Source organism: Moschus berezovskii, chromosome 22, assembly GCF_049115385.1.
Source record: "Moschus berezovskii isolate FMDL1 chromosome 22, NW_MosBer_1.0, whole genome shotgun sequence".
NCBI classification, from domain to species: Eukaryota; Metazoa; Chordata; class Mammalia; order Artiodactyla; family Moschidae; genus Moschus; species Moschus berezovskii.
Genome location: NC_142481.1, coordinates 58,951,652 through 58,975,381, shown reverse-complemented (window position 1 = coordinate 58,975,381; position 23,730 = coordinate 58,951,652). Strand labels below are relative to the sequence as shown.

General features: G+C 46.9%; 1 protein-coding gene across 3 annotated transcripts in view; it reads left to right on the top strand.

The window, feature by feature from the left end:
- Positions 1-23,730, top strand: part of VAT1L (vesicle amine transport 1 like) — a 173,901-nt gene that overhangs the window by 66,777 nt on the left and 83,394 nt on the right. For all 3 annotated transcript variants that reach the window (XM_055413082.2, XM_055413081.2, XM_055413083.2), the window contains exons 4-6: positions 7,861-8,003; positions 18,175-18,278; positions 20,580-20,635. In XM_055413082.2, coding sequence (XP_055269057.2) covers positions 7,861-8,003; positions 18,175-18,278; positions 20,580-20,635 — 303 coding nt within the window. The remainder of the gene's footprint in view (positions 1-7,860; positions 8,004-18,174; positions 18,279-20,579; positions 20,636-23,730) is intronic.

Genomic DNA, 23,730 nt, shown 5'->3' with positions numbered 1-23,730 from the left:
TTAACATGCTGAATATGTCTCAGGCATATTCTAAGCCTGTTATACAGGTGTACCTGCTCCTCTGACCTTCCCAGGTGGCACAGTGGTAAAGAACCTGGCTGCCAAGCAGGAGATGGAGGTTTGAACCATGGGTTGGGAAGATCCCCCGGAGAAGGAAATGTCAACCCACTCCAGTATTCTCGCATGGAGAATCCCATGGACAGAGGAGCCTGGAGGGCTACAGTCCATGGGGTTGCAAAAAGTTGGACACAACTTAGCAACAAAAACAACAACCTATTCCTCAAATTGTTCATCTACTGTGCCCAAATTTTCTGGAATAAGATCTTGCTTTGAACTGCCAGTCTGTTGATAAGAGTCGAATTGCAGGACCTCCCCCACCCCAAACAATTTTCTCATAAGTACTGACCCTGGATTTCCCACTGTCTGTGCTCTGCTTGAGGAGACCTCAACAGCCCTGGGATTAGGACTGAGCTGGCTGAAATCTGTTCACCCATCTTAACCTGAGACAGAGCTATCCAGAGTGGATCAATGAAGCCTTCCAGGCTGATGTCAAGGACCCATGGCTTTCTCTAAGATTTCCATGTCAGCAACTTGAGTTCTTAGCGTGATGGACAAAAAGACTAATAGAGTGGCCATGGAGTCAGGGACAGCTGAGTCTGACCCCAGTCTTATCACGTACAAGCACCATAACCCTGGACAGGTTTCTTTTCCTCTCTGAATCCTCATTTTCAGGTATAAAAAAGAAACAAAGTGTCCTACAAGTGATTTAAGGATTTAAGGCAGCTCTTTAGCCCGGTACCTGGCACAAGGTGGGAGGCAGGAACCACGCGCTGTTACTGCTGCACTGTTAGCTGCAGAGAAGGGAGGCAGAGGCTTGCTGCGAACTCTTACATCCTACAAGGGAAGGGGAATCAATTAGAAACAAGTACATGCAAATCTCCATTTACTGCTGTTGCTGGGAGACTAGATTGTCTTGTTCATTTTATGTTCTGGGTCTGCAGGTAAATTGCAAAATCCTTTTTATTGAAAATTCACTCCGTCTTCCGCAAATGTTTATTGAGTCCATGCTGTTTGCCAGGCACATGGGAGAAACCGAGGATAAATTAGATGCTGATCTTGCATTCACCTTGGGAGGTGGAGAAGGGAGGGTACATATTTTCTATAAATGTGAGAGAGAGCACTTTTCTGCCTAAATACAGAATGCTGAGCATTATTTATTTTAGAAAATCACTGAGGATCTTGCAAGGGCCTCTCATTGCCTGAGTGAATTCATTAAGAGTTAAAAGAGGGGGTGGGAGTGCTGCAAACAGAGGTGCACTGAACCCGTGTTTACTACCCGTCACTGTTTATGTAATAATAGACACTATGATATTACATATATACTTGTATGTTGTGCTAGCTGTATGTGCATTTATATTATATATATGCACGCATGTGTGCTCAGTTGTGTCTGATTCTTTGCAACCCCAGGGACTGTGGCCCACAAGGCTCCTCTGTCCATGGGATTCTCCAGGCAAGAATACTGGAGCGGGTTGCCATGCCCTCCTCCAGGAGATCTTCCCAACCCAGGGATCGAATTTGAACTCTCCTGTCTCCTGCATTGTTAGGCAGGTTCTTCACCACTAGTGGCATCTGGGAAGCCCATGCACATATAAATATACTAGTTATAGATTGTACAACATAATTATATATACACAGTTGTCCCTTGGTATCCACAGGACCACACCCCTCCCCCAACAGAAACCCAAATCCAAGGATGCTCAAGTCTTTTATATAAAATGGGATAGTGTTTGCATATAACCTATGTACATCCTCCATGTACTTTAAATCATCTCAAGATTACTTATAAGCCCTAATACAAGATAAATTCTATGTAAATAGTTGCCAGCATGTGGTAAATTCAAGTTTTATTTTCTGGAAAGTTCTGGAATTTATTTTTCCAGACTATTTTCCAATCACCGATTATTACCTCCACAGATGCAGAATCAGTATGCATGAGGGCTGACTGTAATTATATTATGTAATATATTTATGTATTATATATTACATTTAGTTCTCACATATATTACATAATAATGTAAATATGGAAGTAACCCAGTTACTTCTGTCACTTCATTTTATTACCACATGTATCTTTCTCTTTAAAATGTAAATGGTAAGTTTCTGCTTGGGCCAGAGACTAGTAATGCTGAATGTTAAATCTATGCTTTATTCCTACTCTGCAAAGCTGAAAAACAAAGAAATCTGCAAAGTGACAAGGGGCTTCCCCATTACGTCAAACCCCTGTTATTTCTCGTGCATCGATTCAACACATTTTACCAAACACCTGCTCCGTGCCAGGCTCTGCCCTGGGCACTGGGGTGTGGAGCCCACGAGGCACCGTCTCTTGCCCCTTGAGGCACACGGCCGGGTCAGCGAGCGGCCACAGAAGGCGGTGGTGGCTGCTGTGCTGGAGGAGTTCAGTGGTGGCCCTGGCAGAGGGGAGAGGTTCTGCCTGGGACGCTGGAAGACGGGCGGCCTCAGAGCAAGTACTGTGAGCTGCAGAAGGGAGTGGGCAGCCAGGTCGTGACAGGAGAGGGGAAGCACTTGGGGAAACTGGCACTGTTGCAAACAGCATGTGGGGCTGCGGAGTAGTAGACTGTGGATCTGCTCCCACTGCCCATATAACCATAATAATACGGAGAAAAATGGCAATAGGAGTCCTAGTGGTAATGAGTGCCAATGCCTACTGAGTGTTCCCTATGCTGAGCCTGTGGGTGCATTATGTCATAAATTCCAATCTTGGAATTTATATGTATGCCATATGATGCATATGCTATAAAATGCAGAGGAGCGGACAGTTACTCAGGGTCGCCCAGCTGGTGAGCACAGCACATCAAGCTCTGCCGCATCATATCCTGGTGGCCTTGGCCCAGGCCCCTGACCTCCATGAACTTCAGCTCCTTCCTCAGTAAAAGAAGTTTGAAGGCTTATTCTGAGAACGCCTTGGGATGAGGGTCAGGGCCACTGTCAGTGATGGCTCAAGTGTGTGTACCTAGGGAGTGGATATTGGCAAGGCAGAGGCCGTCTCTTAGCGAGGTGACTGGGTCAGATCCCGGGGGGCTGGCCTTGTGCGGTCAAGTAAAGGGTGTGCATTTCATCCGGAAGGCGGGACAGGCGTTGGGAAGCCTTGCATCACATGAGGAAATGTTCAGTGGTGTGTTTGAGGAAAATCACCCTTCACGGCGCAAAGTCCACGTGGAAAGAGCCAGGCTGGTGAGAAGGGTGTTGGCATAGTCCAGGAGAGGAAGTGGCGGTCACAAGAGATGGTGAGTGGAAGCAGCACCTGTGCCAGTTGGAAGAGGAGTTCAGCACGACTCCTAGATTTCTGTCTTTAGCAACGCGTGAATGGTGCAGCTCCATCCACTGAGGCAGGAAGTGCAGTGGGAGGAGTGTTTGGGGTTGAATCACGTCCCCCTGTCCTCGTCCAGTTCATAAATTAAAATCCTAAACCCCAGCATCTCAAAATGTGCCCTTGTTTGGAGGCAGGATCTTCACAGAGGTCATCGAGTTACAATGAGGTCGTGAGGGTAAGCCTTAAACCCACAAGACTGCTGTCCTTACAAGAAGGGGGTTTGTGGACACAGATTGGCACAGGGAGGGAAGACCAGTGTGAGGAGACCCAGGGAGAAGACCACCATCTGCAAGCCGGGGAGGGAGGCCTGGGTCTGCTCCCTCCCTCACGGTCATTAGAAGGAGCCAGCCCTGCTGACACTCTGAGTTTAGACCTCCAGCCTCAGAACGGTGAAACAGCAAAGTCCTGTTGGTTAAGCCGCCCAGCCTGTGGCATTTTGTGACAGCAGCACTCACAAGCTCATACAAGGAGTAACACATTTGGAGAGAGCCATGAGTTATGTTTTGGATTGCTTGAGTCTGACGTGTGGTTTCCGGAGAGCCGGGTGAAGATGGCTGGTAAGATGTAGTTCACTACGCAACTGTGGGGGTCGTGGAACTAGAGATGAGGCGTATCAGGAGTCTGCCGCTCCAGCATCTATTACACAGTGTGATGAGTAGCATATAGTAGGAATCTGAAAAGGAGTTGAGTGGATAAATGTCAGGTTTGTTTAAGGCTTCCCTGGTGGCTCAGATGGTAAAGAATCCGCCTGCAATGCGGGAGACCTGGGTTCGATCCCTGGGTTGGGAAGATCCCCTGGAGAAGGGAATGGCTACGCACCCCAGTATTCTGGCCTGGAGAATTCCGTGGACAGAGGAGCCTGGCAAGCTACAGTCCATGGAGCCACAAAGAGTCAGGCACTCTCACTCACTTGCTTAAGGACAGAAGTCAGGAGGGACTACACAGCTATGAACACCAGCTCTAAGCTCCCAGCCCAACAGTACTAACAGTACCTGTTGAATTTTCAAGGATCGTCACATTGGTTGCTGACATTCACACTCTGGTTGGGCTACAGCCCACAGGGTCACACAGAGTCAGACGCGACTGAAGCAACTCAGGACGCACGCACGGGGAGGATAATCCCTTTTTTGTTCTCTGGAATCAGGAGATAAAGTAATGAACCAGACTTCCTTGTAACTAAGAATCCACCTGCCACGTAAAGAGAATCTGCCTGCCAATGCAGGGGACATGGCTTCAGTCCCTTGTTGGGGCAACTATGGGGAAACTAAGTGGCCTCAAGGCTACTGAGCCTGTGTGCCACAACTACTGAGTCAGCACTCTAGAGCCCACGTGCCGAAACTCCTGAGCCTACATGTGCAACTACTGAATTCTGCACGCCGGGAGCCTGGGCTCTGCACCCAGAGAGGCTGCCTCAATGAGAAGCCCTCACACTGCAGCTGGAGAGTAGCCCCCGCTTGCCACAACTAGAGAAAGCCTGAACGCACCAACAAAGACCCAACGCAGCCAAAAATAAATAAATAATATTTTTTTAAAAAAGAAATTAACCAAAATACCAAAGCTATTCTTAGAGCAGAGAACTACAGCCTGTCTAGAGTCTCAGGTTCATGACCATGTTCTGAAATGTTGACCTCCAAGTGAGCATGTCAGTAATGTGTCTATTTTAGACAGCAACTTAAAAGTCCACTTAGCTTGAAATGTCAAAATAAGTAGACAGCATGGCATAATAGAAAATGGCAGTAGCTGGAAGTCAAGAGACCTTGCTTTGCATCTCAGGTCTGCCTCAGAAGAACTGGGTCACCTTAACCTTTCGGAGTCCCCTGTCCCTGCTCTATAAAACAATGAGGAGGAGGGGGTAACTGGATGAGCTTACAAATCTGACATTTTCTGATGCTCTCAATGTTGCCTTTCATTGCAAATGTTGGGAAGAATCGTATTTCTACAAATTGACCTGCCAGCCTGATTGAGTCCACCAACATGAACATGTAAATAAAGTGAGAGGCAGTAATTCATATCACAGATGCCTTTGGTGGAATAATTTCCCTCCTTAATAATTTCTGCCTCATGAAGATGGTTAATGGAACACTGGAAAAAGATAGTATTTGGTTTTAGGATACATCTTAATTAGCAAATTGGGTTTTACTGGAAGGTCTGTGAATGCATGCGATCACAGTATTTTGACCACTGACTCAAACTTCCAACCATACTGAAAAAGGACATGGGAAGATTACCCATTCCTAACTACTTTTGTGATTTCTCTTGAACCATTTGGTGTTTAAACCTCATGTACTGGCATTTTCTTCATATGGCTGGACATCTCAGTTCTGGGTGTAATAAGCCACTATGGGGTACGGATGATTGACGCTGAGTACCACGTTTTGTGCCGGGCGCTGACCTGTGCCACATGTTGCCTCGTCCCACACCCCCGGAGCAGATGCTGTCAGCCACACCACACCTTCTCTGCACTCGGTGTACTGCAGCTTGCTCACGTAGGGCTCCTAACTGGCTGTGGAAGCACGTTTGGTCTCTAAGGACAAGCCAGACATGCCTAAGGGTTACTGCTGCAGAAGCAACTCTGAACCCATATCAGATGGAAATTTGGTGGATAAATACTTCAGCTTCCTCACCACTTGGTTGGGATAATTCTAGGTGTAATCTACATTTGCTCACGGAGGGACCCAGTTCCAGTTACCATGGTGGATGTTGACTTGATAAACACACCCTTTATTGACTGCCTTCTATTTCTGTCCTGATATCCTGGTGTTTCCTGCAATCCTATTCCAGATAAAGGTGGTGGTTGTTTGTTGTTCAGTCACTAAGTCATGTTGGACTCTTTGTGACCCCATGAACTGCAGCACACCAGGCTCCCCTGTCCTTCACTGTCTTCCGGAGTTTACTCAAAGTCATGTCCATTCAATCAGTGATGCCATCCAACCATCTCATCCTCTGTCACCCCCTTCTCCTCCTTCCCTCAATATTTCCCAGCATCAGGGTCTTTTCTAGTGAGTCAACTCTGTGCATCAAGTGGCCAAAGTATTAGAGCTTCAGCGACAGTCCTTCCAATGAATATTCAGGGTGGATTTGTTTATTGAGTGCCTTCTATTTCTGTCTTAATACCCTGGTATTTCCTGTGATCCTATCCCAGATAAAGGACTTGCTCTCAAAATCCTTGCCTCAGGATCTGCTTTTGGGGACTCCAAACTAGGACATCCTCCAAGATCCGTGGGGTGCAGGTGATGTTAGTGCTGATTCATAGATGGAGAAGCTGGAGTCCAGATGGTTAAAGTGTCATTGTTGTGTCTTGGTGCCAGGGTTTTGCTGGCGCTCCTTCCTCTATACCAGTGATTCTCAACCAGGGGAGATTGTGTTTCCCAGGGGACGTTTTGAAATGTCTGGAGATACTTCTTTAATTCATTTATTCTTCGACTGAAAGGTAATTGCTCTACAATATTGGTTTCTGTTGTACACCGACATGAATCAGCCATAGATGCACGTCTGTCCCCTCCCTCTGAACCTCCGCCCACCTCCCACCCCATCCTAGCCTTCTAGGTTGCTGCAGAGCCCCAGTGTGAGCTCCCTGAGCCGCACAGCCAATCCCCATGGGCTATCTATTTCACACGTGGCAGTGCACATGTTTCCGTGTGTCCCGCCCTCTCCTCCCTCCCTACCCGGCGTCCACAGGTCTCTTCTCTGTGTCTGCATCTTCATTGCTGCCCTGCAAATCGGTTCATCAGTGCCGGCTTTCTAGATTCCGTATATGTGCGTTAATGTGCGGTACTTGTTTTCCTCTTTCTGACTGACTTCACATTGTATAATAGGTCTAGGTTCATCCGCCGCATTAGAACTGACTCAAACGTGCTCCTTCTTATGGCTGAGTAATGTTTCACTGTATACATGCACCACAGCTTCTTCATCCGTTCATATGTTGTAGACATCTAGGGTGCTCCCATGTCCTAGCTATTGTAAATAGTGCTGCAATGAACACGGGTATCCGTGTCTTTTTCAGTTTGGTTTCCTCAGGGTATATACCCAGTAGTAGGGATTGCGGGGTCCTATGGTAGTTTTAGTCCTTGTTTTTTTAAGTCTCCATAGTGGCTGTATCAATTTACATTCCCACCAACAGTGCAAGAGGGTTCCCTTTTCTCCACACCCTCTCCAGAATTTATTGTTTGTGGATTTCTTGATGATGGCCATTCTGACCGGTGTGAGGTGATATCTCACTGTAGTTTTGATTTGCATCTCTCTAAGAATGAGCGATGTTGACTGGAGATATTTTTGGTTGTCACAGCGGGGGGCTTGCTGCTGGTACTGAGTAGGTGGAGGCCAGGGATCCTGCTAAACATCTCACAATGCACAGTTCAGCCCCCTGCAATGAAGACCAATCCAGCCAAAAAATGGTCCTGCATTTTGTGCAGCAAGAGCAAGTGGTAGCTCTCCTGTGTGATTTGTCTGTTATATTTCACTTCTAGGGCCAAGCTGTGGCTCAGCTGTGCTCCACTGTCCCCAGTGTGACTGTCTTTGGAACAGCGTCTACTTTCAAGCATGAAGCTATCAAGGACTCCGTGACCCACCTCTTTGACAGAAATGCAGACTATGTGCAGGAAGTGAAGAGGTAAGATGTTTGTTCTAAAGAGCACCAGGATTGTCCTTGCACTTCTCTCTTAAAGAATTTCTCTCAGTCATGTCTGACTCTTTGCGACCCCATGGACTGTATAGGCCCAGGTCTTCCACACTGCAGGAGGATTCTTTACCAGCTGAGCCACCAGGGAACCCCAAGAATATTGGAGTTGGGTAGCCTATCCCTTCTCCAGGGGATCTTCCTAACCCAGGAATCAGACCGGGGTCTCCTGCATTGCAGGTGGATTCTTTACCAACTGAGCGATCAAGGAAGCCCCTTCTTCAAGAACAGCAGCATACATTTAGAGGAGGGCTGCAATACTTTGGCCACCTCATGCGACGAGTTGACTCACTGGAAAAGACTCTGATGCTGGGAAAGGTTGGGGGAGGGAGGAGAAGGGGACGACAGAGAATGAGATGGCTGGATGGCATCACCGACTCTGTGGACATGAGTTTGAGTGAACTCTGGGAGTTGGTGATGGACAGGGAGGCCTGGCGTGCTGTGATTCATGGGGTCGTGGAGAGTCGGACACGACTGAGCGACTGAACTGAACTGAACTGAATAATAGTCATCAGCTCAGTGGTAAAGAATCTGCCTGCCAACACAGGAGACTCTGGTTCGATCACTAGGTTGGGAAGGTCCTCTGGAGAAGGGAACAGCAACCTACTCCAGTATTCTTGCCTGGGAAATCCCACGGACAGGGGAGCCTGGTGGGCTACAGTCCATGGCATTGCAGAGTCAGACACAACTTAGCAACTGAGCGGGTCTCTCTTTCTCGGTGTCATAGTGCCATAATGATGAACATGCATATTACTGGCTCTGGGCTGTTTCACATGTGATGCGCTCATCTAATCCTCTCAACAAGCTTATTATTATCCCCATTTTGGAGACGATAAACCCAAGGAACTGAGAAGTTAAGTAACTCACCAAGCTGAATTGTGAGAGCTGCTACAACACTACCTTAACACAGAGAAGTTTCTTTCTCATTCGTTCACATAACAGCCCCAGGGAATGTGGACTCCAACCTGGGTGTGACTGAGAGCCACCGAAGGACCACAGTGGTGACAAATGGGACGCGGGTTTGGAAAAGTCAGTGGTGCTGCAGGAAGAATGAATGGGATTAAGATGAAAACCTGAAGGGCTGCCAGACAGGCGATCTGGGTGCTGGAAGTGATAGATTTGGACCAGATTAGGTGAAACTTGGGAAGTTTCTTGGAAAGGAAAGCCTTCTGATGGTCTGAATTCCCTGATTTATTTTTAGATTTTGAATGGGGAGATCTACATGCTATTTAAGGTTGCCCCAGTATTTCCCATGAGGTGTGAAAAGAGAGCTTAAAAGCTAGATATTAGAACTTCACCATCCATTTCTCAGATGTCCAGAGATCGCAGGCATTTTGTAAAAAATTTAAGTATAGATGATTGTATTTCCCAGTATAGGTTGTTACAGGATATTGAATAGAGTTCCCTGTGCTGTACAGTAAATCCTTGTTGCTTATTTATTTTATGTATAGTAGTCTGAAAGACTTTCAGAATATATCTTTGCCTCTCTTATACACCTCAGGTGGTTCTTTATTCCTTTTTTGGGGGGCTCGCTGGGTCTTCGATGCTGCTACTCGCAGGCTTTGTCTAGTCGCAGAGAGAGGGAGTGACTCTCTGCTTGCAGTTCTCGGGCGTCCCGTTGTGGCGGCTTCTCTTGCCGTGGAGCCCAGGCTTCGGGCGCACAGGCTTCGGGCACACGGGCTTCCGGAGCATAGGCTTAGGGCGCACAGGCTTCAGGAGTTGAAGCACTCAGGCAGACTGGCTGTGGCGCATAGGTTTAGTTGCTCCGTGGCACCTAGGATCTTCTCAGACCAGGAATTGAACCTGAGTCTCCTGCTTTGGCAGGTGGATTCTTTACTGAGTAGCCACCAGGGAAGTTCCTTCCTTTCTTTAACTTGCATCTTTCCAGCTGTGATCTGATCCCTTCCACCCTTTTTTCTCTCATCCTCTGAAGTAATATTTTTGCAAACATCCTTACCTCTGTTCCTGCCCTGACCAACTTAACTTAGTACATACCAAGTATCTGTGGTGGGCCAGGTACTCTGCTAGGGCAGCAGGTCCAGCAGAAACCACCTAGAGAATCACTGTCTTCAAGGAGCTTAGAGTCTCAGTGGGGAAGACAGGATGAAAGATATTGAAAGCTTCATTGCTTTACTCTTTTGGTATGCACTCTGGTGGGGAAATGCAAGGTGCTAGGGAAATAGGCACAGGGACATGGGGAAATCAGATGTGTCATCCATCAAAGAGTGAGATTTGGACTGAGAACTGAGGGATGAGAATCAGGCCAAAGGAAGGGCATTTCTGACCAAGGGGAATGGCATGTGCTAAGGCCCAGGGTCAGGAAAGACTTGGTCAGTTCCAGAATCCGCACGGAGACCAGTGCAGCTGGAGGATGTGGTCAGAGGATTTGGGAGGTGGTAGCAGAAGAGACACGACTGAAGTGACTTAGCAGCAGCAGCAGAAGAAGAAGAAGAGAGGAGAAGGCAATGGCACCCCACTCCAGTACTTCTGCCTGGAAAATCCCATGGATGGAGGAGCCTGGTGGGCTGTAGTCCATGGGGTCGCTAAGAGGTGGACACGTCTGAGCGACTTCACTTTCACTTTTCCCTTTCATGAATTGGAGAAGGAAATGGCAACCCACTCCAGTGTTCTTGCCTGGAGAATCCCAGGGACAGCGGAGCCTGGTGGGCTGCCGTCTATGGGGTCGCATAGAGTCGGACACGACTGAAGTGACTTAGCAGCAGCAGCAGCAGCAGAAGAGAAGGAGGGGTGGCAGCTCTTCTGAAGAGGTGACAGTCCATGCCAGGGAGCCTCTGTGGTCCCCACACCCAGGAGGTGCACCATCCCCTCATCCCCTCACTGCACCTGACCTGCTCCCGTTAGACCAGAATTGACGATTTCTGCTGTGCCAGAAAAGCGGAAGATAACAGCATCTGAGAGCATCTCCTCCGACCACCATCCTGCAAACATGACCTCCAACACTTCCTTGACTTTTTAAGTAGAGATCCTAGAATTAGCCTAAAAATGACTTGAGAAGTCACAGGTATATTTATACTCTCTGTCCCATGAATCCTACCCACAGGAAATAATCCTGAAGAAGATAAAGGCCACAGGTCCATATTGCCTGTTGCAGAGCCAAGCACTGCTTCTGCCTCGCTGTAGGCACCCAGGATGGACTGACAGGGTGAATTACAGCATCGTCTGTAATAGTGAAAATTCAGAACCAGCCCCCATCAACAACAGAAGGGAAATGGCTCGGTAGATTATACTACACCCACACACCTGAGGATTATGCAGCCCCTAAAAAAAAAAAGCGAGTTATGAAGGCTCTGTCAGAAAATGAAAAAAGTATCCGTAGTAGCATATTGAGTGAAAAAAGCAGTGTGCCAAATTCCAGCTACACTGTGATCACAGCTTTGTATAAATCCTTGGCGTGTAAGGACATAAAATGAAAGGGAAAAAAAAATCCACCCACTAAGATGCAACAGGAGTGGAATGCAGAGTGACTTTTCCTTCTTTTCTGATCTGTAGATATTGTTTGTTACACAATGTTGTGCGTAATCAACTAGAAAAAATAATAGCATAAAATTTCTTGGGACGGAAATTCTTTTATCAACCAGTCTGTCAGTCTGCTTCTTTTGAACATGTCTGCAGCCTAGAACCAGACATTTTAAAGGGAATAGGGGAAAAAAATATTTATAATACAGACCTAGCCTTTATGCCACTCCCCCTTCTCTTTTCAGGAGGAGAGAGATGAGTACGCTTTTTGTTTCAGGAGGTGAAGCAGAGTGGAAGAGTTCAAAGCTTTGAATTGTGTGCATCTGACTGTAAGGGCTTTAAAAATAAAGAGGAGAGAAAAAAGACCAGAGGGAGCACAGAGGTGGACAGCCCCCACGTGGGAGCTCGAAGACTGGGAAGTATCTTAGTCCATAGAGCGAGGCGGGGAGTGAGTCCCACGCCAGGTGTGCCTCAGTCCTCTCGCTCTTTCGAGCATCTTAGTGAGACCATTTGATGTGTGTCCAGCAAGATGAAAATTCCACATCTTACAAATGAAGAAACTGAGGCCAAGTGGAAATGAACAAAAGCCTAGCCAGCAGGAGAGAGCAAACAATAGAGAAAGGATTCCTTCCTAGAGGTGGTTTTGCTAAGTGCAGGTGGGAGGCATCGGTAGTGAACTTTTACTAAGCAGCCTACTGTGTGCCAGGCGCACTGAAATCGCCTCATCCCTGTGTCATGAGTTCAGAGGTGATGGTTAAAGCCGTGGCATGGATGAGTTCTCAGAGAAAAGGGGATTCTGAATGAGAAGACGTGCAGGAGAGCCAAGGACCCAGCTAGAAATGGAAGTTACGATGATAAAGGGGAACTGATCTCTTGATTGACAAAGTCGAAGGGCCGCTTACCCAGTAATGACTCAATGGCAAAGGCCACCACTCAGGAGAAATCCCCCTCTGATCCGAGTGGGCGAGAAGCAAAGAGGCGCCACTTTCAGGAAAGGAGCAAGGGGCTGGGGACCAAGGACAGACAGACAGGAAAATCTCGGATCAGCAATCCCAAAATATCTTGCTGCTGAATTTGGCACAGAGAATCTCCGAGCTGGGGCTATTTCTGTTTGCTTCTTAAGTCTGCAGAGATTTATGACAGCAGGAGAAAGCAGAGTAGGAACTGCTGCCTTTAACTCTCTGCCCTTTCTGTGTTTATGTAATTATGCAGACAAGATGGACATTCCCAGAAACTGGGGCCCTGGGAACACCTAAGAAATGAGGATGGTCTCTCTGCCTCTGATGGGCTGTGATACTCATGATTGTCCCATTAAAAGATGCTGCTAAGGTGCTTGTCAATGGAAGGATGAGCAAGGGAGGACCTGACCTAGGCCTCCTTGGGGAAAGAAAGCTGTTCAGTGATAGTCGTTCAGTCATATCCGACGCTTTGCGACCCCGTGGACTGCAGGCCGCCAGGCTCCTCTGTCCATGGCATTCTCCAGGCAAGAATGCTGGAGTGGGTTGCCATGCCCTTCTCCAGGGGATCTTCCTGACCCAGGAGTCGAACCCAGGTCTCCTGCATTGCAGGCAAATTCTTTACCATTTGAGCCACCAGGGAAGTCCCTACTTGCAGGGCCTGAGCATTTTAACTAGACCCAGTGTTCAGTCTGATCCACTGACTGGGCTTCTAATGACTAAACAAGGGGATGGAGTGCTTTTCCATTTTGCAGTTCTCACCTGAAGGAACATTACTGGCCCTTAAAGGAGCAATGTCTGCTCACAGGTTTGACTTCTACAACCAAATTGGCTCAGTGGCGTGTTCTCACCCTCAGGGCCCCCAGGAAAGACACCAGCCTGTACCCAGCTTCTCATCTACAGAATCCATCTCCTCCCTTCCCTTCACCCCACTGCACCACTGACCTTCAAAAGGATGTGATGACAGCAGTGTGCAGCGAATTTGTGGCTTATTTCAACCTCTGTGCATTGCCCAACTCTCTGGGAACTACACTGGGAACTACAAGTGGCAGTGGTAGTCTCCCCCGGGCTGGCCACAACCCACCCTACAAAACCTACTCCACCTCTGGGGCTTTGACTTGGCATCCGGTTCAAACCAAGGCCCTCCTATTCCCTACACAGTCCACTGACTCCACTGAGCCTCAGTTTCTTCATTCATCAAATGGGTATAACAGTGGCCCTGAGTCTCAGGATTGACACGAGCCCTCATGAGATGAGACTTAGTGCTGTGCCTGGCACACAGTAGGTGCTCTTGAATGTGGGGCTTTAGGAATAACTAGAAAGTCAGGATGTCTAGGGTGGTGAGTCGGAGGTGAGGATGGGGAAGTGGGCAGAGCATATGGTCACGTGTTTCTGTGGGCATGCCCTGCATTTCTGCAGAACCACAGTCCAGAGGCTAGAGCCACAGGCCGAGGCCAAGCAGCCAGTGCAAGGAACTGGGATGGGCAGAGGGGAAGTTGTGGGCCCATGAGCAGAACCTGGATGTGAGGAGCCCCAGACAGGAAGTGGGGAGCAGAGGACAGGCAGGGCCAGTGGGGATTCCCCGGAAGGTGTGAACAGCCTTGTGTCGGGGAGGCCGCTCCTGCACCTGGGCGGCATCCTGCAGGCCAAGGGAAGGGTCTTAGGGAAGTGAAGTTCATGGGGAGGACTTGGTGCAGGAGAGCTGGCTAGGAGAGGCAGGGCAGGCGCTCTCTTCCACGGAGGGGAGCAAAACTGACCAGTGGATGTGAGAAAGGAAAGTGCACAGCTCCCCAGCAGGGCGGCTCAGCCTGGCCTCAGCAGCTCTGTGAGCTGCCTCTCAGCCCCGCTGTGCAGCAGGCTCCCTCCGCTTTTTTATTTTTTAACATTCTAAACAGCTTTATTTCAATTAGTGTACAAGCCAGAAGAAAAGAACATTTACCAAGGAAAGTTTGTAACCACTTTTTTCTATTATTACACACCATGAAAAATTCATCTTATAGTGGTTCAGACTTGGTACTTATTTACATACACATTTGTTTCATGCACATATACTTTTGCATGTTTAATAAACTCACACACCCTCATTCACATATTTTTAAAATATGTAAATGGAAATAAAAGTTTGATGAAATGAAACACCCTTACTATAATTTGTTATTTTTTTTAACCCCAATCTCCTCATTTATTCCTCCCCCAACCTTTCCCCTCTGATAGCCATAGTTTGTTTTATAAGTCTGTGAGTCTGTTTCTGTTCAGTAAGTAAATTTATTTGTACCATTTTGTAAAATTCCACATGTAAGTGATATCATATGATATTTGTCTTTCTCTTTCTGACTCACTTCAGTTGGTATGATAGTTTCTAGGTCCATCCACGTTGCTGCAAATGGTATTATTTCATTCTTTTTCATGACGGAGCAGTATTGCATTGTGTGTCTGTTTGTGTATACTACTCCCCTTCATCTGTCCTCTGTCAGTGGACATTTAGGTTGCTTCCATGTCTTGGCTATTGTAAATAGTCCTGCAATGAACATTGGGATGCATGTATCTTTTTGAATTGTGTTTTTTCCAGATACATGCTCAGGAGTGGGATTGCTGGATCATATGGTAGTTCTATTTTTAGTTTTTAAAGAAACCTCCATATTGTTTTTCCACAGTGTCTGCACTAATTTACAATGCCACCAAAAGTGTAGGAGGGCTCCCTTTTTTCCACACCCTCTGCGGAGTTTATTGTTTGTAGACTTTTTGATGATGACCATCCTGACTGCTCTGAGGTGATACCTCATTGTAGTTGGTGGCTCAGAGGTTAAAGCATCTGCCTCCAATGCGGGAGACCCGGGTTCGATCCCTGGGTCAGGAAGATCCCCTGGAGAAGGAAACGGTAACCCACTCCAGTATTCTTGCCTGGAGAATCCCATGGACGGAGAAGCATGGTAGGCTACAGTCCACGGGGTCGCAAAGAGTCGGACACGACTCAGCGATGGAACGGAATAATTAGCAATATTGAGCATTTTTTTCACATGAAGCAATCAATGTTGATCATTATGGAGAGTTAATTTTTTTTAAGATTTTTAAAAATGAATTTATTTAATTGGAGGTTAATTACTTTGCTTTTAGTGGTTTTCGCCATACATTCACATGAATCAGCCATGAGTGCACATGTGTCCCCATCCTGAGCCACCCTCCCTTCTCCCCCCCATCCCATCCCTCAGGGTCATCCCAGAGCACCGTCCCTGAGTGCCCTGTCTACATGCTGTTCCCTCTGCCTGGGACCCTGTCACCACCTCCCTTCACCCACATATCCGCTCCACCTGCCACTCCTCACTTCCCCAGGGACGTCTTCTCTGGCAGCCGTGACCGGGCAGACCCTCAGTGCAGATGGTCTCATGGCACCTTTGTGGCACTGGACCCCATTCCATTTCAATTTAATTTTTATTCATATACTGATTGATTCATATCTGCCTAAAGTAAGCTCCAAAAAAGGGGGAGAAATCATATCTGTTTGGGCTCACCACGACATCCCCCATGCCTAGGGCAGTACCAGTGCTCAATATTCAATGAACAAATTAATTACAAATTAAACAGTAAACCAGGGGCTTTCATAGTGTAGAACTAAAATCAGCAGCAGCAGCAGCAGCTGGGAACTTCTTAGAAATGCAAATCCTTGGGCCCCACCTCAGACCAAGTGAATCCCAGAGCTGGGGGTGGGGGGGGGGGGAAATCACAATCTGTGTCTTAAAGAGCCCCCAGTTTGAGATCCACTGGCCTAATTTTCTCAATTCAGTTCAGTCGCTCAGTCGTGTCCGAATCTTTGTGACCCTATGGACTGCAGCACACCAGGCCTCCCTGTCCATCACCAACTCCTGGAGTTTACTCAAGCTCATGTCCATCGAGTCGGTGATACCCTCCAACCATCTATCCTCTATCTCCTTCTCCAACCTTCAATCTTTCCCAGCATCAGGGTCTTTTCCAATGAGTCGGCTCTTCGCATCAGGTGGCTGAAGTATTGGAGTTTCAGCTTCAGCATCAGTCCTTCCAATGAATACCCAGGACTGAGCTCCTTTAGGATGGACTGGTTGGATCTCCTTGCAGTCCAAGGGACTCTCAAGGGTCTTCTCCAACACCACAGTTCAAAAGCATCAGTTGCTAATTTACAGATGGAACTTGAATGGACACGCCCATGAGATAAGCCCTCTGTTGGGTAGAAAGCAAAGCTGATCATTTTGGAAGGGCCTCTGTAATGGGCTGGGTTTTGGATAAGGTCTGAGGGCTTTTAAAGGACACACTCTTGTTAAGACTCGGCTCTTAGGGGCATGAGAAGGTCACCTTCGCATCTGAGCTCTGGAGGTGTGTGTGTAATTTCCTAGTTGGTGACACTGACACTGTGGACACAGCTGGTGACATCAGCCGGTGGTAGTGCCTGAACTTTGCTAAAGAATGGGATGGGGGTAGAAAAATTGAGTGATGTGCTAAGACAAGATAACCCCTGCAAACTCACAAATCTGAGGAAATGCCTTTCTTGTCTGACCAGAGCAGGGTCCAGCCACAACTGGTAACTCTGTGGGCAGGAATATTTTCCCTGCACATCCGCAGAGAGTTCCAGTCCTACAGCCCCTCCTGCATATCTCTTTTAACCCAGGAAGCCCAGTACATGTTTATTAAGTGCATGAGTAAGTGAATTACTAAATGTTAAATAAAAAAATGGATGAAGGAATCTTCCTAATAGAGGACGGATGTGGATTCCCTCTATGCCGGACCCTCCATCACTGTAGGAAGATCCCCTCTATTTAACCCTCTTCCTCTGAGAATGTATTTATAGGTTGAACCTGGAGATTGGACAAACAAAAGTTTGCAAGTTAAATTAGTGTGCCTTTATAGATTCACTGAGGAGGGAGGTGGAGAAGGAAAAAGGCAAACCCTGCTAGACTGGAAACCCCATGAAGACAGGGAGCTTGCTGGTGGTACCACTCTGTCTTCAGCACCTTGGACAGAGCCGGGCATGCGACCCAAGCTCCACAAATATGAGTTGTTGATTGACTTCAGTTCAGTTCAGTTTAGTGCTCAGTCGTGTCCGACTCTCCGCGACCCCATGAATCACAGCACGCCAGGCCTCCCTGTCCATCACCAACTCCCGGAGTACACTCAAACTCATGTCCACAGAGTCGGTGATGCCATCCAGCCATCTCATTCTCTGTCGTCCCCTTCTCCTCCCGCCCCCAACCTTTCCCAGCATCAGAGTCTTTTCCAGTGAGTCAGCTCGTCGCATGAGGTGGCCAAAGTATTGGAGTTTCAGCACAGAGTGACTATTTTGTGGTCGGCAATGGGCCAAGCATCACATTTGTCATCTCACTTCATTCCTAGCACAAAAAGACATGCTAGGTCCACTTCCAAAGAAGAAGGCTGAGGCTCAGAGACGTGGAGTGAGGTGGCTAGACAGACTGTGACCTTCCACGCTGGCACCACCAGCTGGGTTCTTAGCATCCTCCAGCTTTGTGAAATTCTTCAGGACGGACTCAGGAAGATACCTCTGCCTCCAAAGCTTCTGCTGTATGTTTTGATGCTCTCAGAACTCTCTGTGTTCCTGAGAGTCAACAGTATGACATGAGAGGGGAGAGGGACTGACAGTTTGTTTCCTGACAGGTTGCAGTATTTTACTTTGTCGTCTCGCCATTTAGAATCTCTGCTGAAGGAGTGGACATTGTTTTGGATTGCCTCTGTGGGGACAACACCGGAAAAGGCCTCAGCCTTCTCAAACCACTGGGGACCTACATTTTATATGGTGAGTGCTCAACAGAAGCGGTGGGAGGGAGCACTGCATGTGTGCTTGCAAAGGCTCTGAAAGATGAGATGTGCTGATATGTTGGCAGAATAAGATGGGGGTGGTCTCAACTTTTTCATGTTTTCTATAATATTGCTATGGCCATTCATTGTTTTCGATTATAAAAGTGCCTACTGCACTATTATCCTATGAGCATGTCTCATTCTAGAAGGAATAAAGCAAGGCCAAGCCAAGGCAGTGATGAGATGGAACCTGACCACAGTAGGTGGCACAGGAGGGAAATACTAATAGCTTCAAGAAGTTGCAAACATGAAGCAATAAAGGACCCACAGGAGGATGGAGAGGCGTGGATAGGATGCAGGTGGTGGTGGGGGTGGGGATAAATGGGAAGATCTTCCTTACTGAAGACGAAGTTGCAAAGTACAGAATTTCATTCCTCTAAACTACTCCTGTGTGCCCCAATCAAGACAGAAGCTCTGAAGGGATGCAGTCCACGTCTGCCTCTACACTCACTTATTTGCTCTTGGGTCTGGGGGGATGTATGAAGGACATTTGGGAGAGGTTTCCTCCGGCAGAATGAGACCCCAGAGCCTCCTCTTTCTCCTTTCTGCCTCTTCTTCTTCCTCGCCTCCTTGTCTTCCTCCTCCACCACCACCTCCTCTTTCTGCTCCTTCCCCTTCTCTTTGTTATAGGCATAGAAAGCAATTTAAACATTAGTCTCCACAAAGGAAAAAAAAAAACATATCTGAAGCCAGATGTCACATTCCAAAGCATATGATCTTGGGGTTCTCCAGTCTGTGAGATTTTTGGCACTCTGTTCCATGGGAATAGAGTAGAAAATTGAGCCTTAGCTCTGTATAACTCAGGAAAAAAATACTCAATTCTGTACTATTTGCTGAGAAGTTTATAAAAGAGATCTGTGAGAGGTATAAGCGGTCAAGCATCATTTTGTCATCATCAGATCATTGTGACAGAAAGAGAAGGAAGAAGCTTTCATTGCTGGAGTATTCTGGCATTATCAGTAGTGGCCATGTATTAATAGTTGAAAGTTTTTGGAGGCAGATGCATAATTTTTAAATTATTAAGATTCTTATTTTGATAAGAAAAGCTATGAATGTCAATGTACAGTATATGGATATTGGCTATGACTGACATGTGAGTCAAATGCAGATGAACGTTTTATCCAACCTTGCTCATGTACCAGTTCTGTTTTTTTGCCATAGTTTCACGATGTCATTCTGGTGTAATATAACTCGATCGTATCACAAGTATTTAATTCATTATATCAATTACTTGGTGGCTTCCGTCTATGGGGTCACACAGAGTCGGACACGACTGAAGTGACTTAGCAGCAGCAGCAGCAAGTCATCAAAGCCTAGTGCTGTGATGTTTGTATCCCATAAAAGCCATGCCATAAAAGGAGAAGCAAGTTCACCAATGCCAGAGAAGTGAGTTTAAGATAGACATTGTTTTTTTTTTTTTTCATTTACTGGTTCTCTGAGAAGATCTTAGTCCCAAATCTGTGGGGACAAAGCAAAGGGTTTGTTGAAAAGGCACCAATATTGTATATCTCTCACCCTCCACCCAACCCAGAACTCAGGAGGGGGTCTTTTCTTTCTGCACAAGCATCTTAGGGAAGCTTCCCTAACTCAGCTTCCTGTCTTCCCTCTGAGTATCACTTGTTCTCACTAGCAAAGATCAGTTACCTACAACTTTGGTCTCAAATGGTTTTCTCCTTTCTGCCCAGACCTCTTTGGAGGTAACGTTTGAGTCACGCCATTTCCTTGACTTCTGAACCTGCCTTTACCCTCACCTGTGGCTCTGTACCCTGTACTTCCATCACCTAAATTCTAGCCCAGCCCTGCCTCTCCCACCACTTAAATGCCCAGTCAGTGCCACCTCCCCAAGCCTCTCACTCACCGAGGAATCAAATTAAAACCATAAAGGAAGCTCACAAATGAGTTCATTTCTCAGTCTCCAAGGACGGAACCAACAGGACATTTTGCCAGCCCATCCCTTTTTAGAATGTTGGCTTAAATCACATTTTTGCCACATGACCAATTTTCCCAAGTGATGAAATGGTTGCCTTGAGAAATGTTACTTCCTCTTTGATCCAGTGATACTTAGTTAGAATTGTCGGCTTGACACACCACCCATCCCCTCCATTTCCCTCACTTTTCCAAGGCTGAATTAAATTTCTTTTCAAGCTCTTGACAGTTCAGGGCCAAACAACTGCCATTCTTCCGTGTGAACCAAGAGATTGATTTTCATGAGCTTGACTTAAGAGTCTTCCTTTTGCAGGTTCATCCAACATGGTGACTGGAGAGACCAAGAGCTTCTTCAGCTTTGCAAAATCAGTAAGTATCCGTGTGCAGCTAACGTATGAGGGTGGTGTGGTGCTTGGCATGCTGTGAGCTCTTCCAAGGACGTGGACCTGATAGGCTAACTCTTGTTTGTCTTTCATCTGCATCATTCGTTTGCAAGACAGCCTGTGTTCCCACCCTGCTTATTACACATGGTCAGGACTGTGGCTTGGGGCACTTTTTTTCAAATGAAACAGAGAGGTGAGAGAGTCAGAGAAACTCCAGAAAACTTTGTTTTTTTATTTCAACAAAGATTGTTGGTGTTCTTAATCATTGGTCAAGAATAAACCTAGCATTAGTGAAGTTTGTTTGGTCCACGCAGAGACCAGCCTTTCAGTTTGGCTACTTTCTAACCGGGTCTCCAAGGCTGCCTGACATTTCTCCGTATCCTTATTCTACTGGCTTGGAGATACAATGGGACCTCAAATTTTCACAAGCTACTGGGGCAGTATTTTGATAGGGGCATGTGTGTGAACCACTAGCTTAGATGCTCATGTTCTGAATACAGTGGTTACTGTGTCTGCAACCGAGAAGCTGCGTTCCTGGTCCATTCACTGCATCACAAACCTACTCAGGTCTGCATTCCCACCTAGAGCTACGGTTGCTAGAATTAAACTAATTTGGACTTGAACCTACATTTTTACCCCCACACCCACAACAAGGAGCCGCTGTGTCTCATCAGAGCTTGCCTTCATCCTCTCCCCTCCCCTCCCCAGCAGCCAGTGAGGTGCTGATGGACTCACTCACTCTGTGAGCATCTTCTGAGCACCTACTGTTTGCGGCGCTGTGCCAAGCACTGGGTACTGCAGCAAATGAGGCTGGTGCACTCAGCGTCCTTGGGAGGGAGGGAGACAAGCTGAAATCAGTAACACGCATTAGAAGACGCTTGTCAGAACATCTCTAAACGAGATGAAGACAGGGTGTGGCAACAAAAAGAGCAGGATGGGGAGAGGCACTGTGAACAGGGCGGTCAGACAAAGCCGGGGCAAGGGGCTCAGAATTTACTGTCAGCGCGACACTGTGGAGGAGTCCAGATGCCCTCAAAGTGCCAGCTCTGATTGCCAAAGGCTTTACCCCCTAACGCCCCCTGATTCTGGAATGATCAATACTTCCTGCCCTGAGAGTGGAATGAAAGGGCCTCCGCTTGCATTTGAACTTCAAAGTTCAGGTCAAGGATTACGCAGCCATGGGATAAACAGGGGAGCAAGAATGGAGGCTAATGAAGAATGCTGTCTGGATCATGTCCCCTGAAGACAGGCTTTGTGTCCCTGGCAGCTGTTTCATTGCTGTGGCTGTAATTAATGTGATGCTGACGGCCTGCTGTGGGGAACCAAATTGCTCTGAAATTACATACAATTGTAAGAAGTGTTTTCCCTTTCTCCCCTACATGCGCAATCACAACACACAGCGTTAATGAAATAATTGCAGTGTGCCCAGGTCCGATGAAGACGCTTGTAAAAGCAGCCAGGATGGAGGGTAAGACTCTCCTGCCCAGAGCAAGGCTTCTGAGTACCAGAAGGCTTTATAGTTGGAGGTCAAGAACAAAGTTCATTCCCTTTCAGAGGCCGGGTTCAATATTAGTTGGTCAGTTAGAAGCAAATTGAAGGTAGGGCATGCTGAGGCAGTGGAATGATGGCTTTGTTCTGGAAGGTTCTAGAAAGGCATTTTCTTCTGTACATTAGAGAAAAGCTTAGAAGTCGAAGGCATAGTTGGAATCATATAGGACTTTCTCACGCAGCTATCCTAATGATGTTCCCACTTAAAACTCTTACAGAGTTTGTGTTCACATGCCATTTGTTTTTAGATCATAAGGGTAACGATAATAACAACTGAAGTCAACATTTCCAGAGCAGTCTGACTCCAGATCCAAAACTCTTACTGACTCAATCCAAACTATCTCTCCAACTTGTGATGATAAAAAGATTTCATACTCAGAGACCACATGCTGCGTGCCAGATGCTGAGCTAAGTCGTTTGTATGTGTTAACACACGTATTCCCCATGACGATCCCGCGAGGTCCGGAAGGGAAACTGAACACAGACAGGGTAAGCGATTTGCTTACAGTTGCACAGCTAGTAAGCGACAGAACTGGGATTCAAAACCAGGCATTGGACTCTGGAACTCACTGAACCACGGCTGGGCGGCAACTATAGATTCAGTGAGCTTTCATTTCACAAACACTGCTGGAAGCACTATGTATATACAATGAATCAAGTTATTAGTTGTTTCTCTGCCTCTGCTTTTGTGGCAAGCAGCCCAGGCCAGATACATGTCTCTTCTAGAGCGGGCCCTGGGGCCCCTGGGGACTGTATTTTGGTGAAAATGTTGGGCGTGAACCTTACCCCTGTTGACAACCTATCTTTCTTAGACTTATTTCCCAACCATCTCATGTCCCCACTTTTTAAAAAAGCCAAGGTATTTTACTTTTTTGAGCTTCCTCAATCCTGGAAGGAGGCAGGATGTAAAGGAAACAAATCATAAAATAAATGTTAAATTATAAATGTTCCTAAGTGTCCATCACATGGCTCTTTGCTTTCTGTATTAAACTAGTAACGATTTTAATCTCTTAGAGTCCTCTGGAAACTAGAACTTCAAATTTCTAAAGTCTAGCAAGAACCAAAGGGGACATAATCAAGACAGAGAAAAGCAATTGGATAAATATTTCTGTGGTTTGTTAATGGGTTATCTACTTATTTTTCCTACTTATGGCTTCCCTGATAGCTCAGCTGGTAAAGAATCCACATGCAATGCAGGAGACCCTGGTTAGATCCCTGGGTCAGGAAGATCCGCTGGAGAAGGGATAGGCTACCCAGTCCAGTATTCTGGCCTGGAGAATTCCATGGACTGTATAGTACATGGGTTTGCAAAGAGTCAGACACGACTGAGTAACTTTCATTTTCACTCACTTATTTTTCATGCCTAAAGAGGAAGACAAGAGACGGGAAATAAGGCAGCTGTGCTTGTCAGATGTGGGCTTCCCACTTAGGCCCTTAGTGCTAGTAACGTTTGGGGATGGATAATTTTGTCTCAAGGACCTGCCCTGTGTATTGCAAAGTTTTTAGCAACATCCCTGGCTTTTTCCCAGTTCC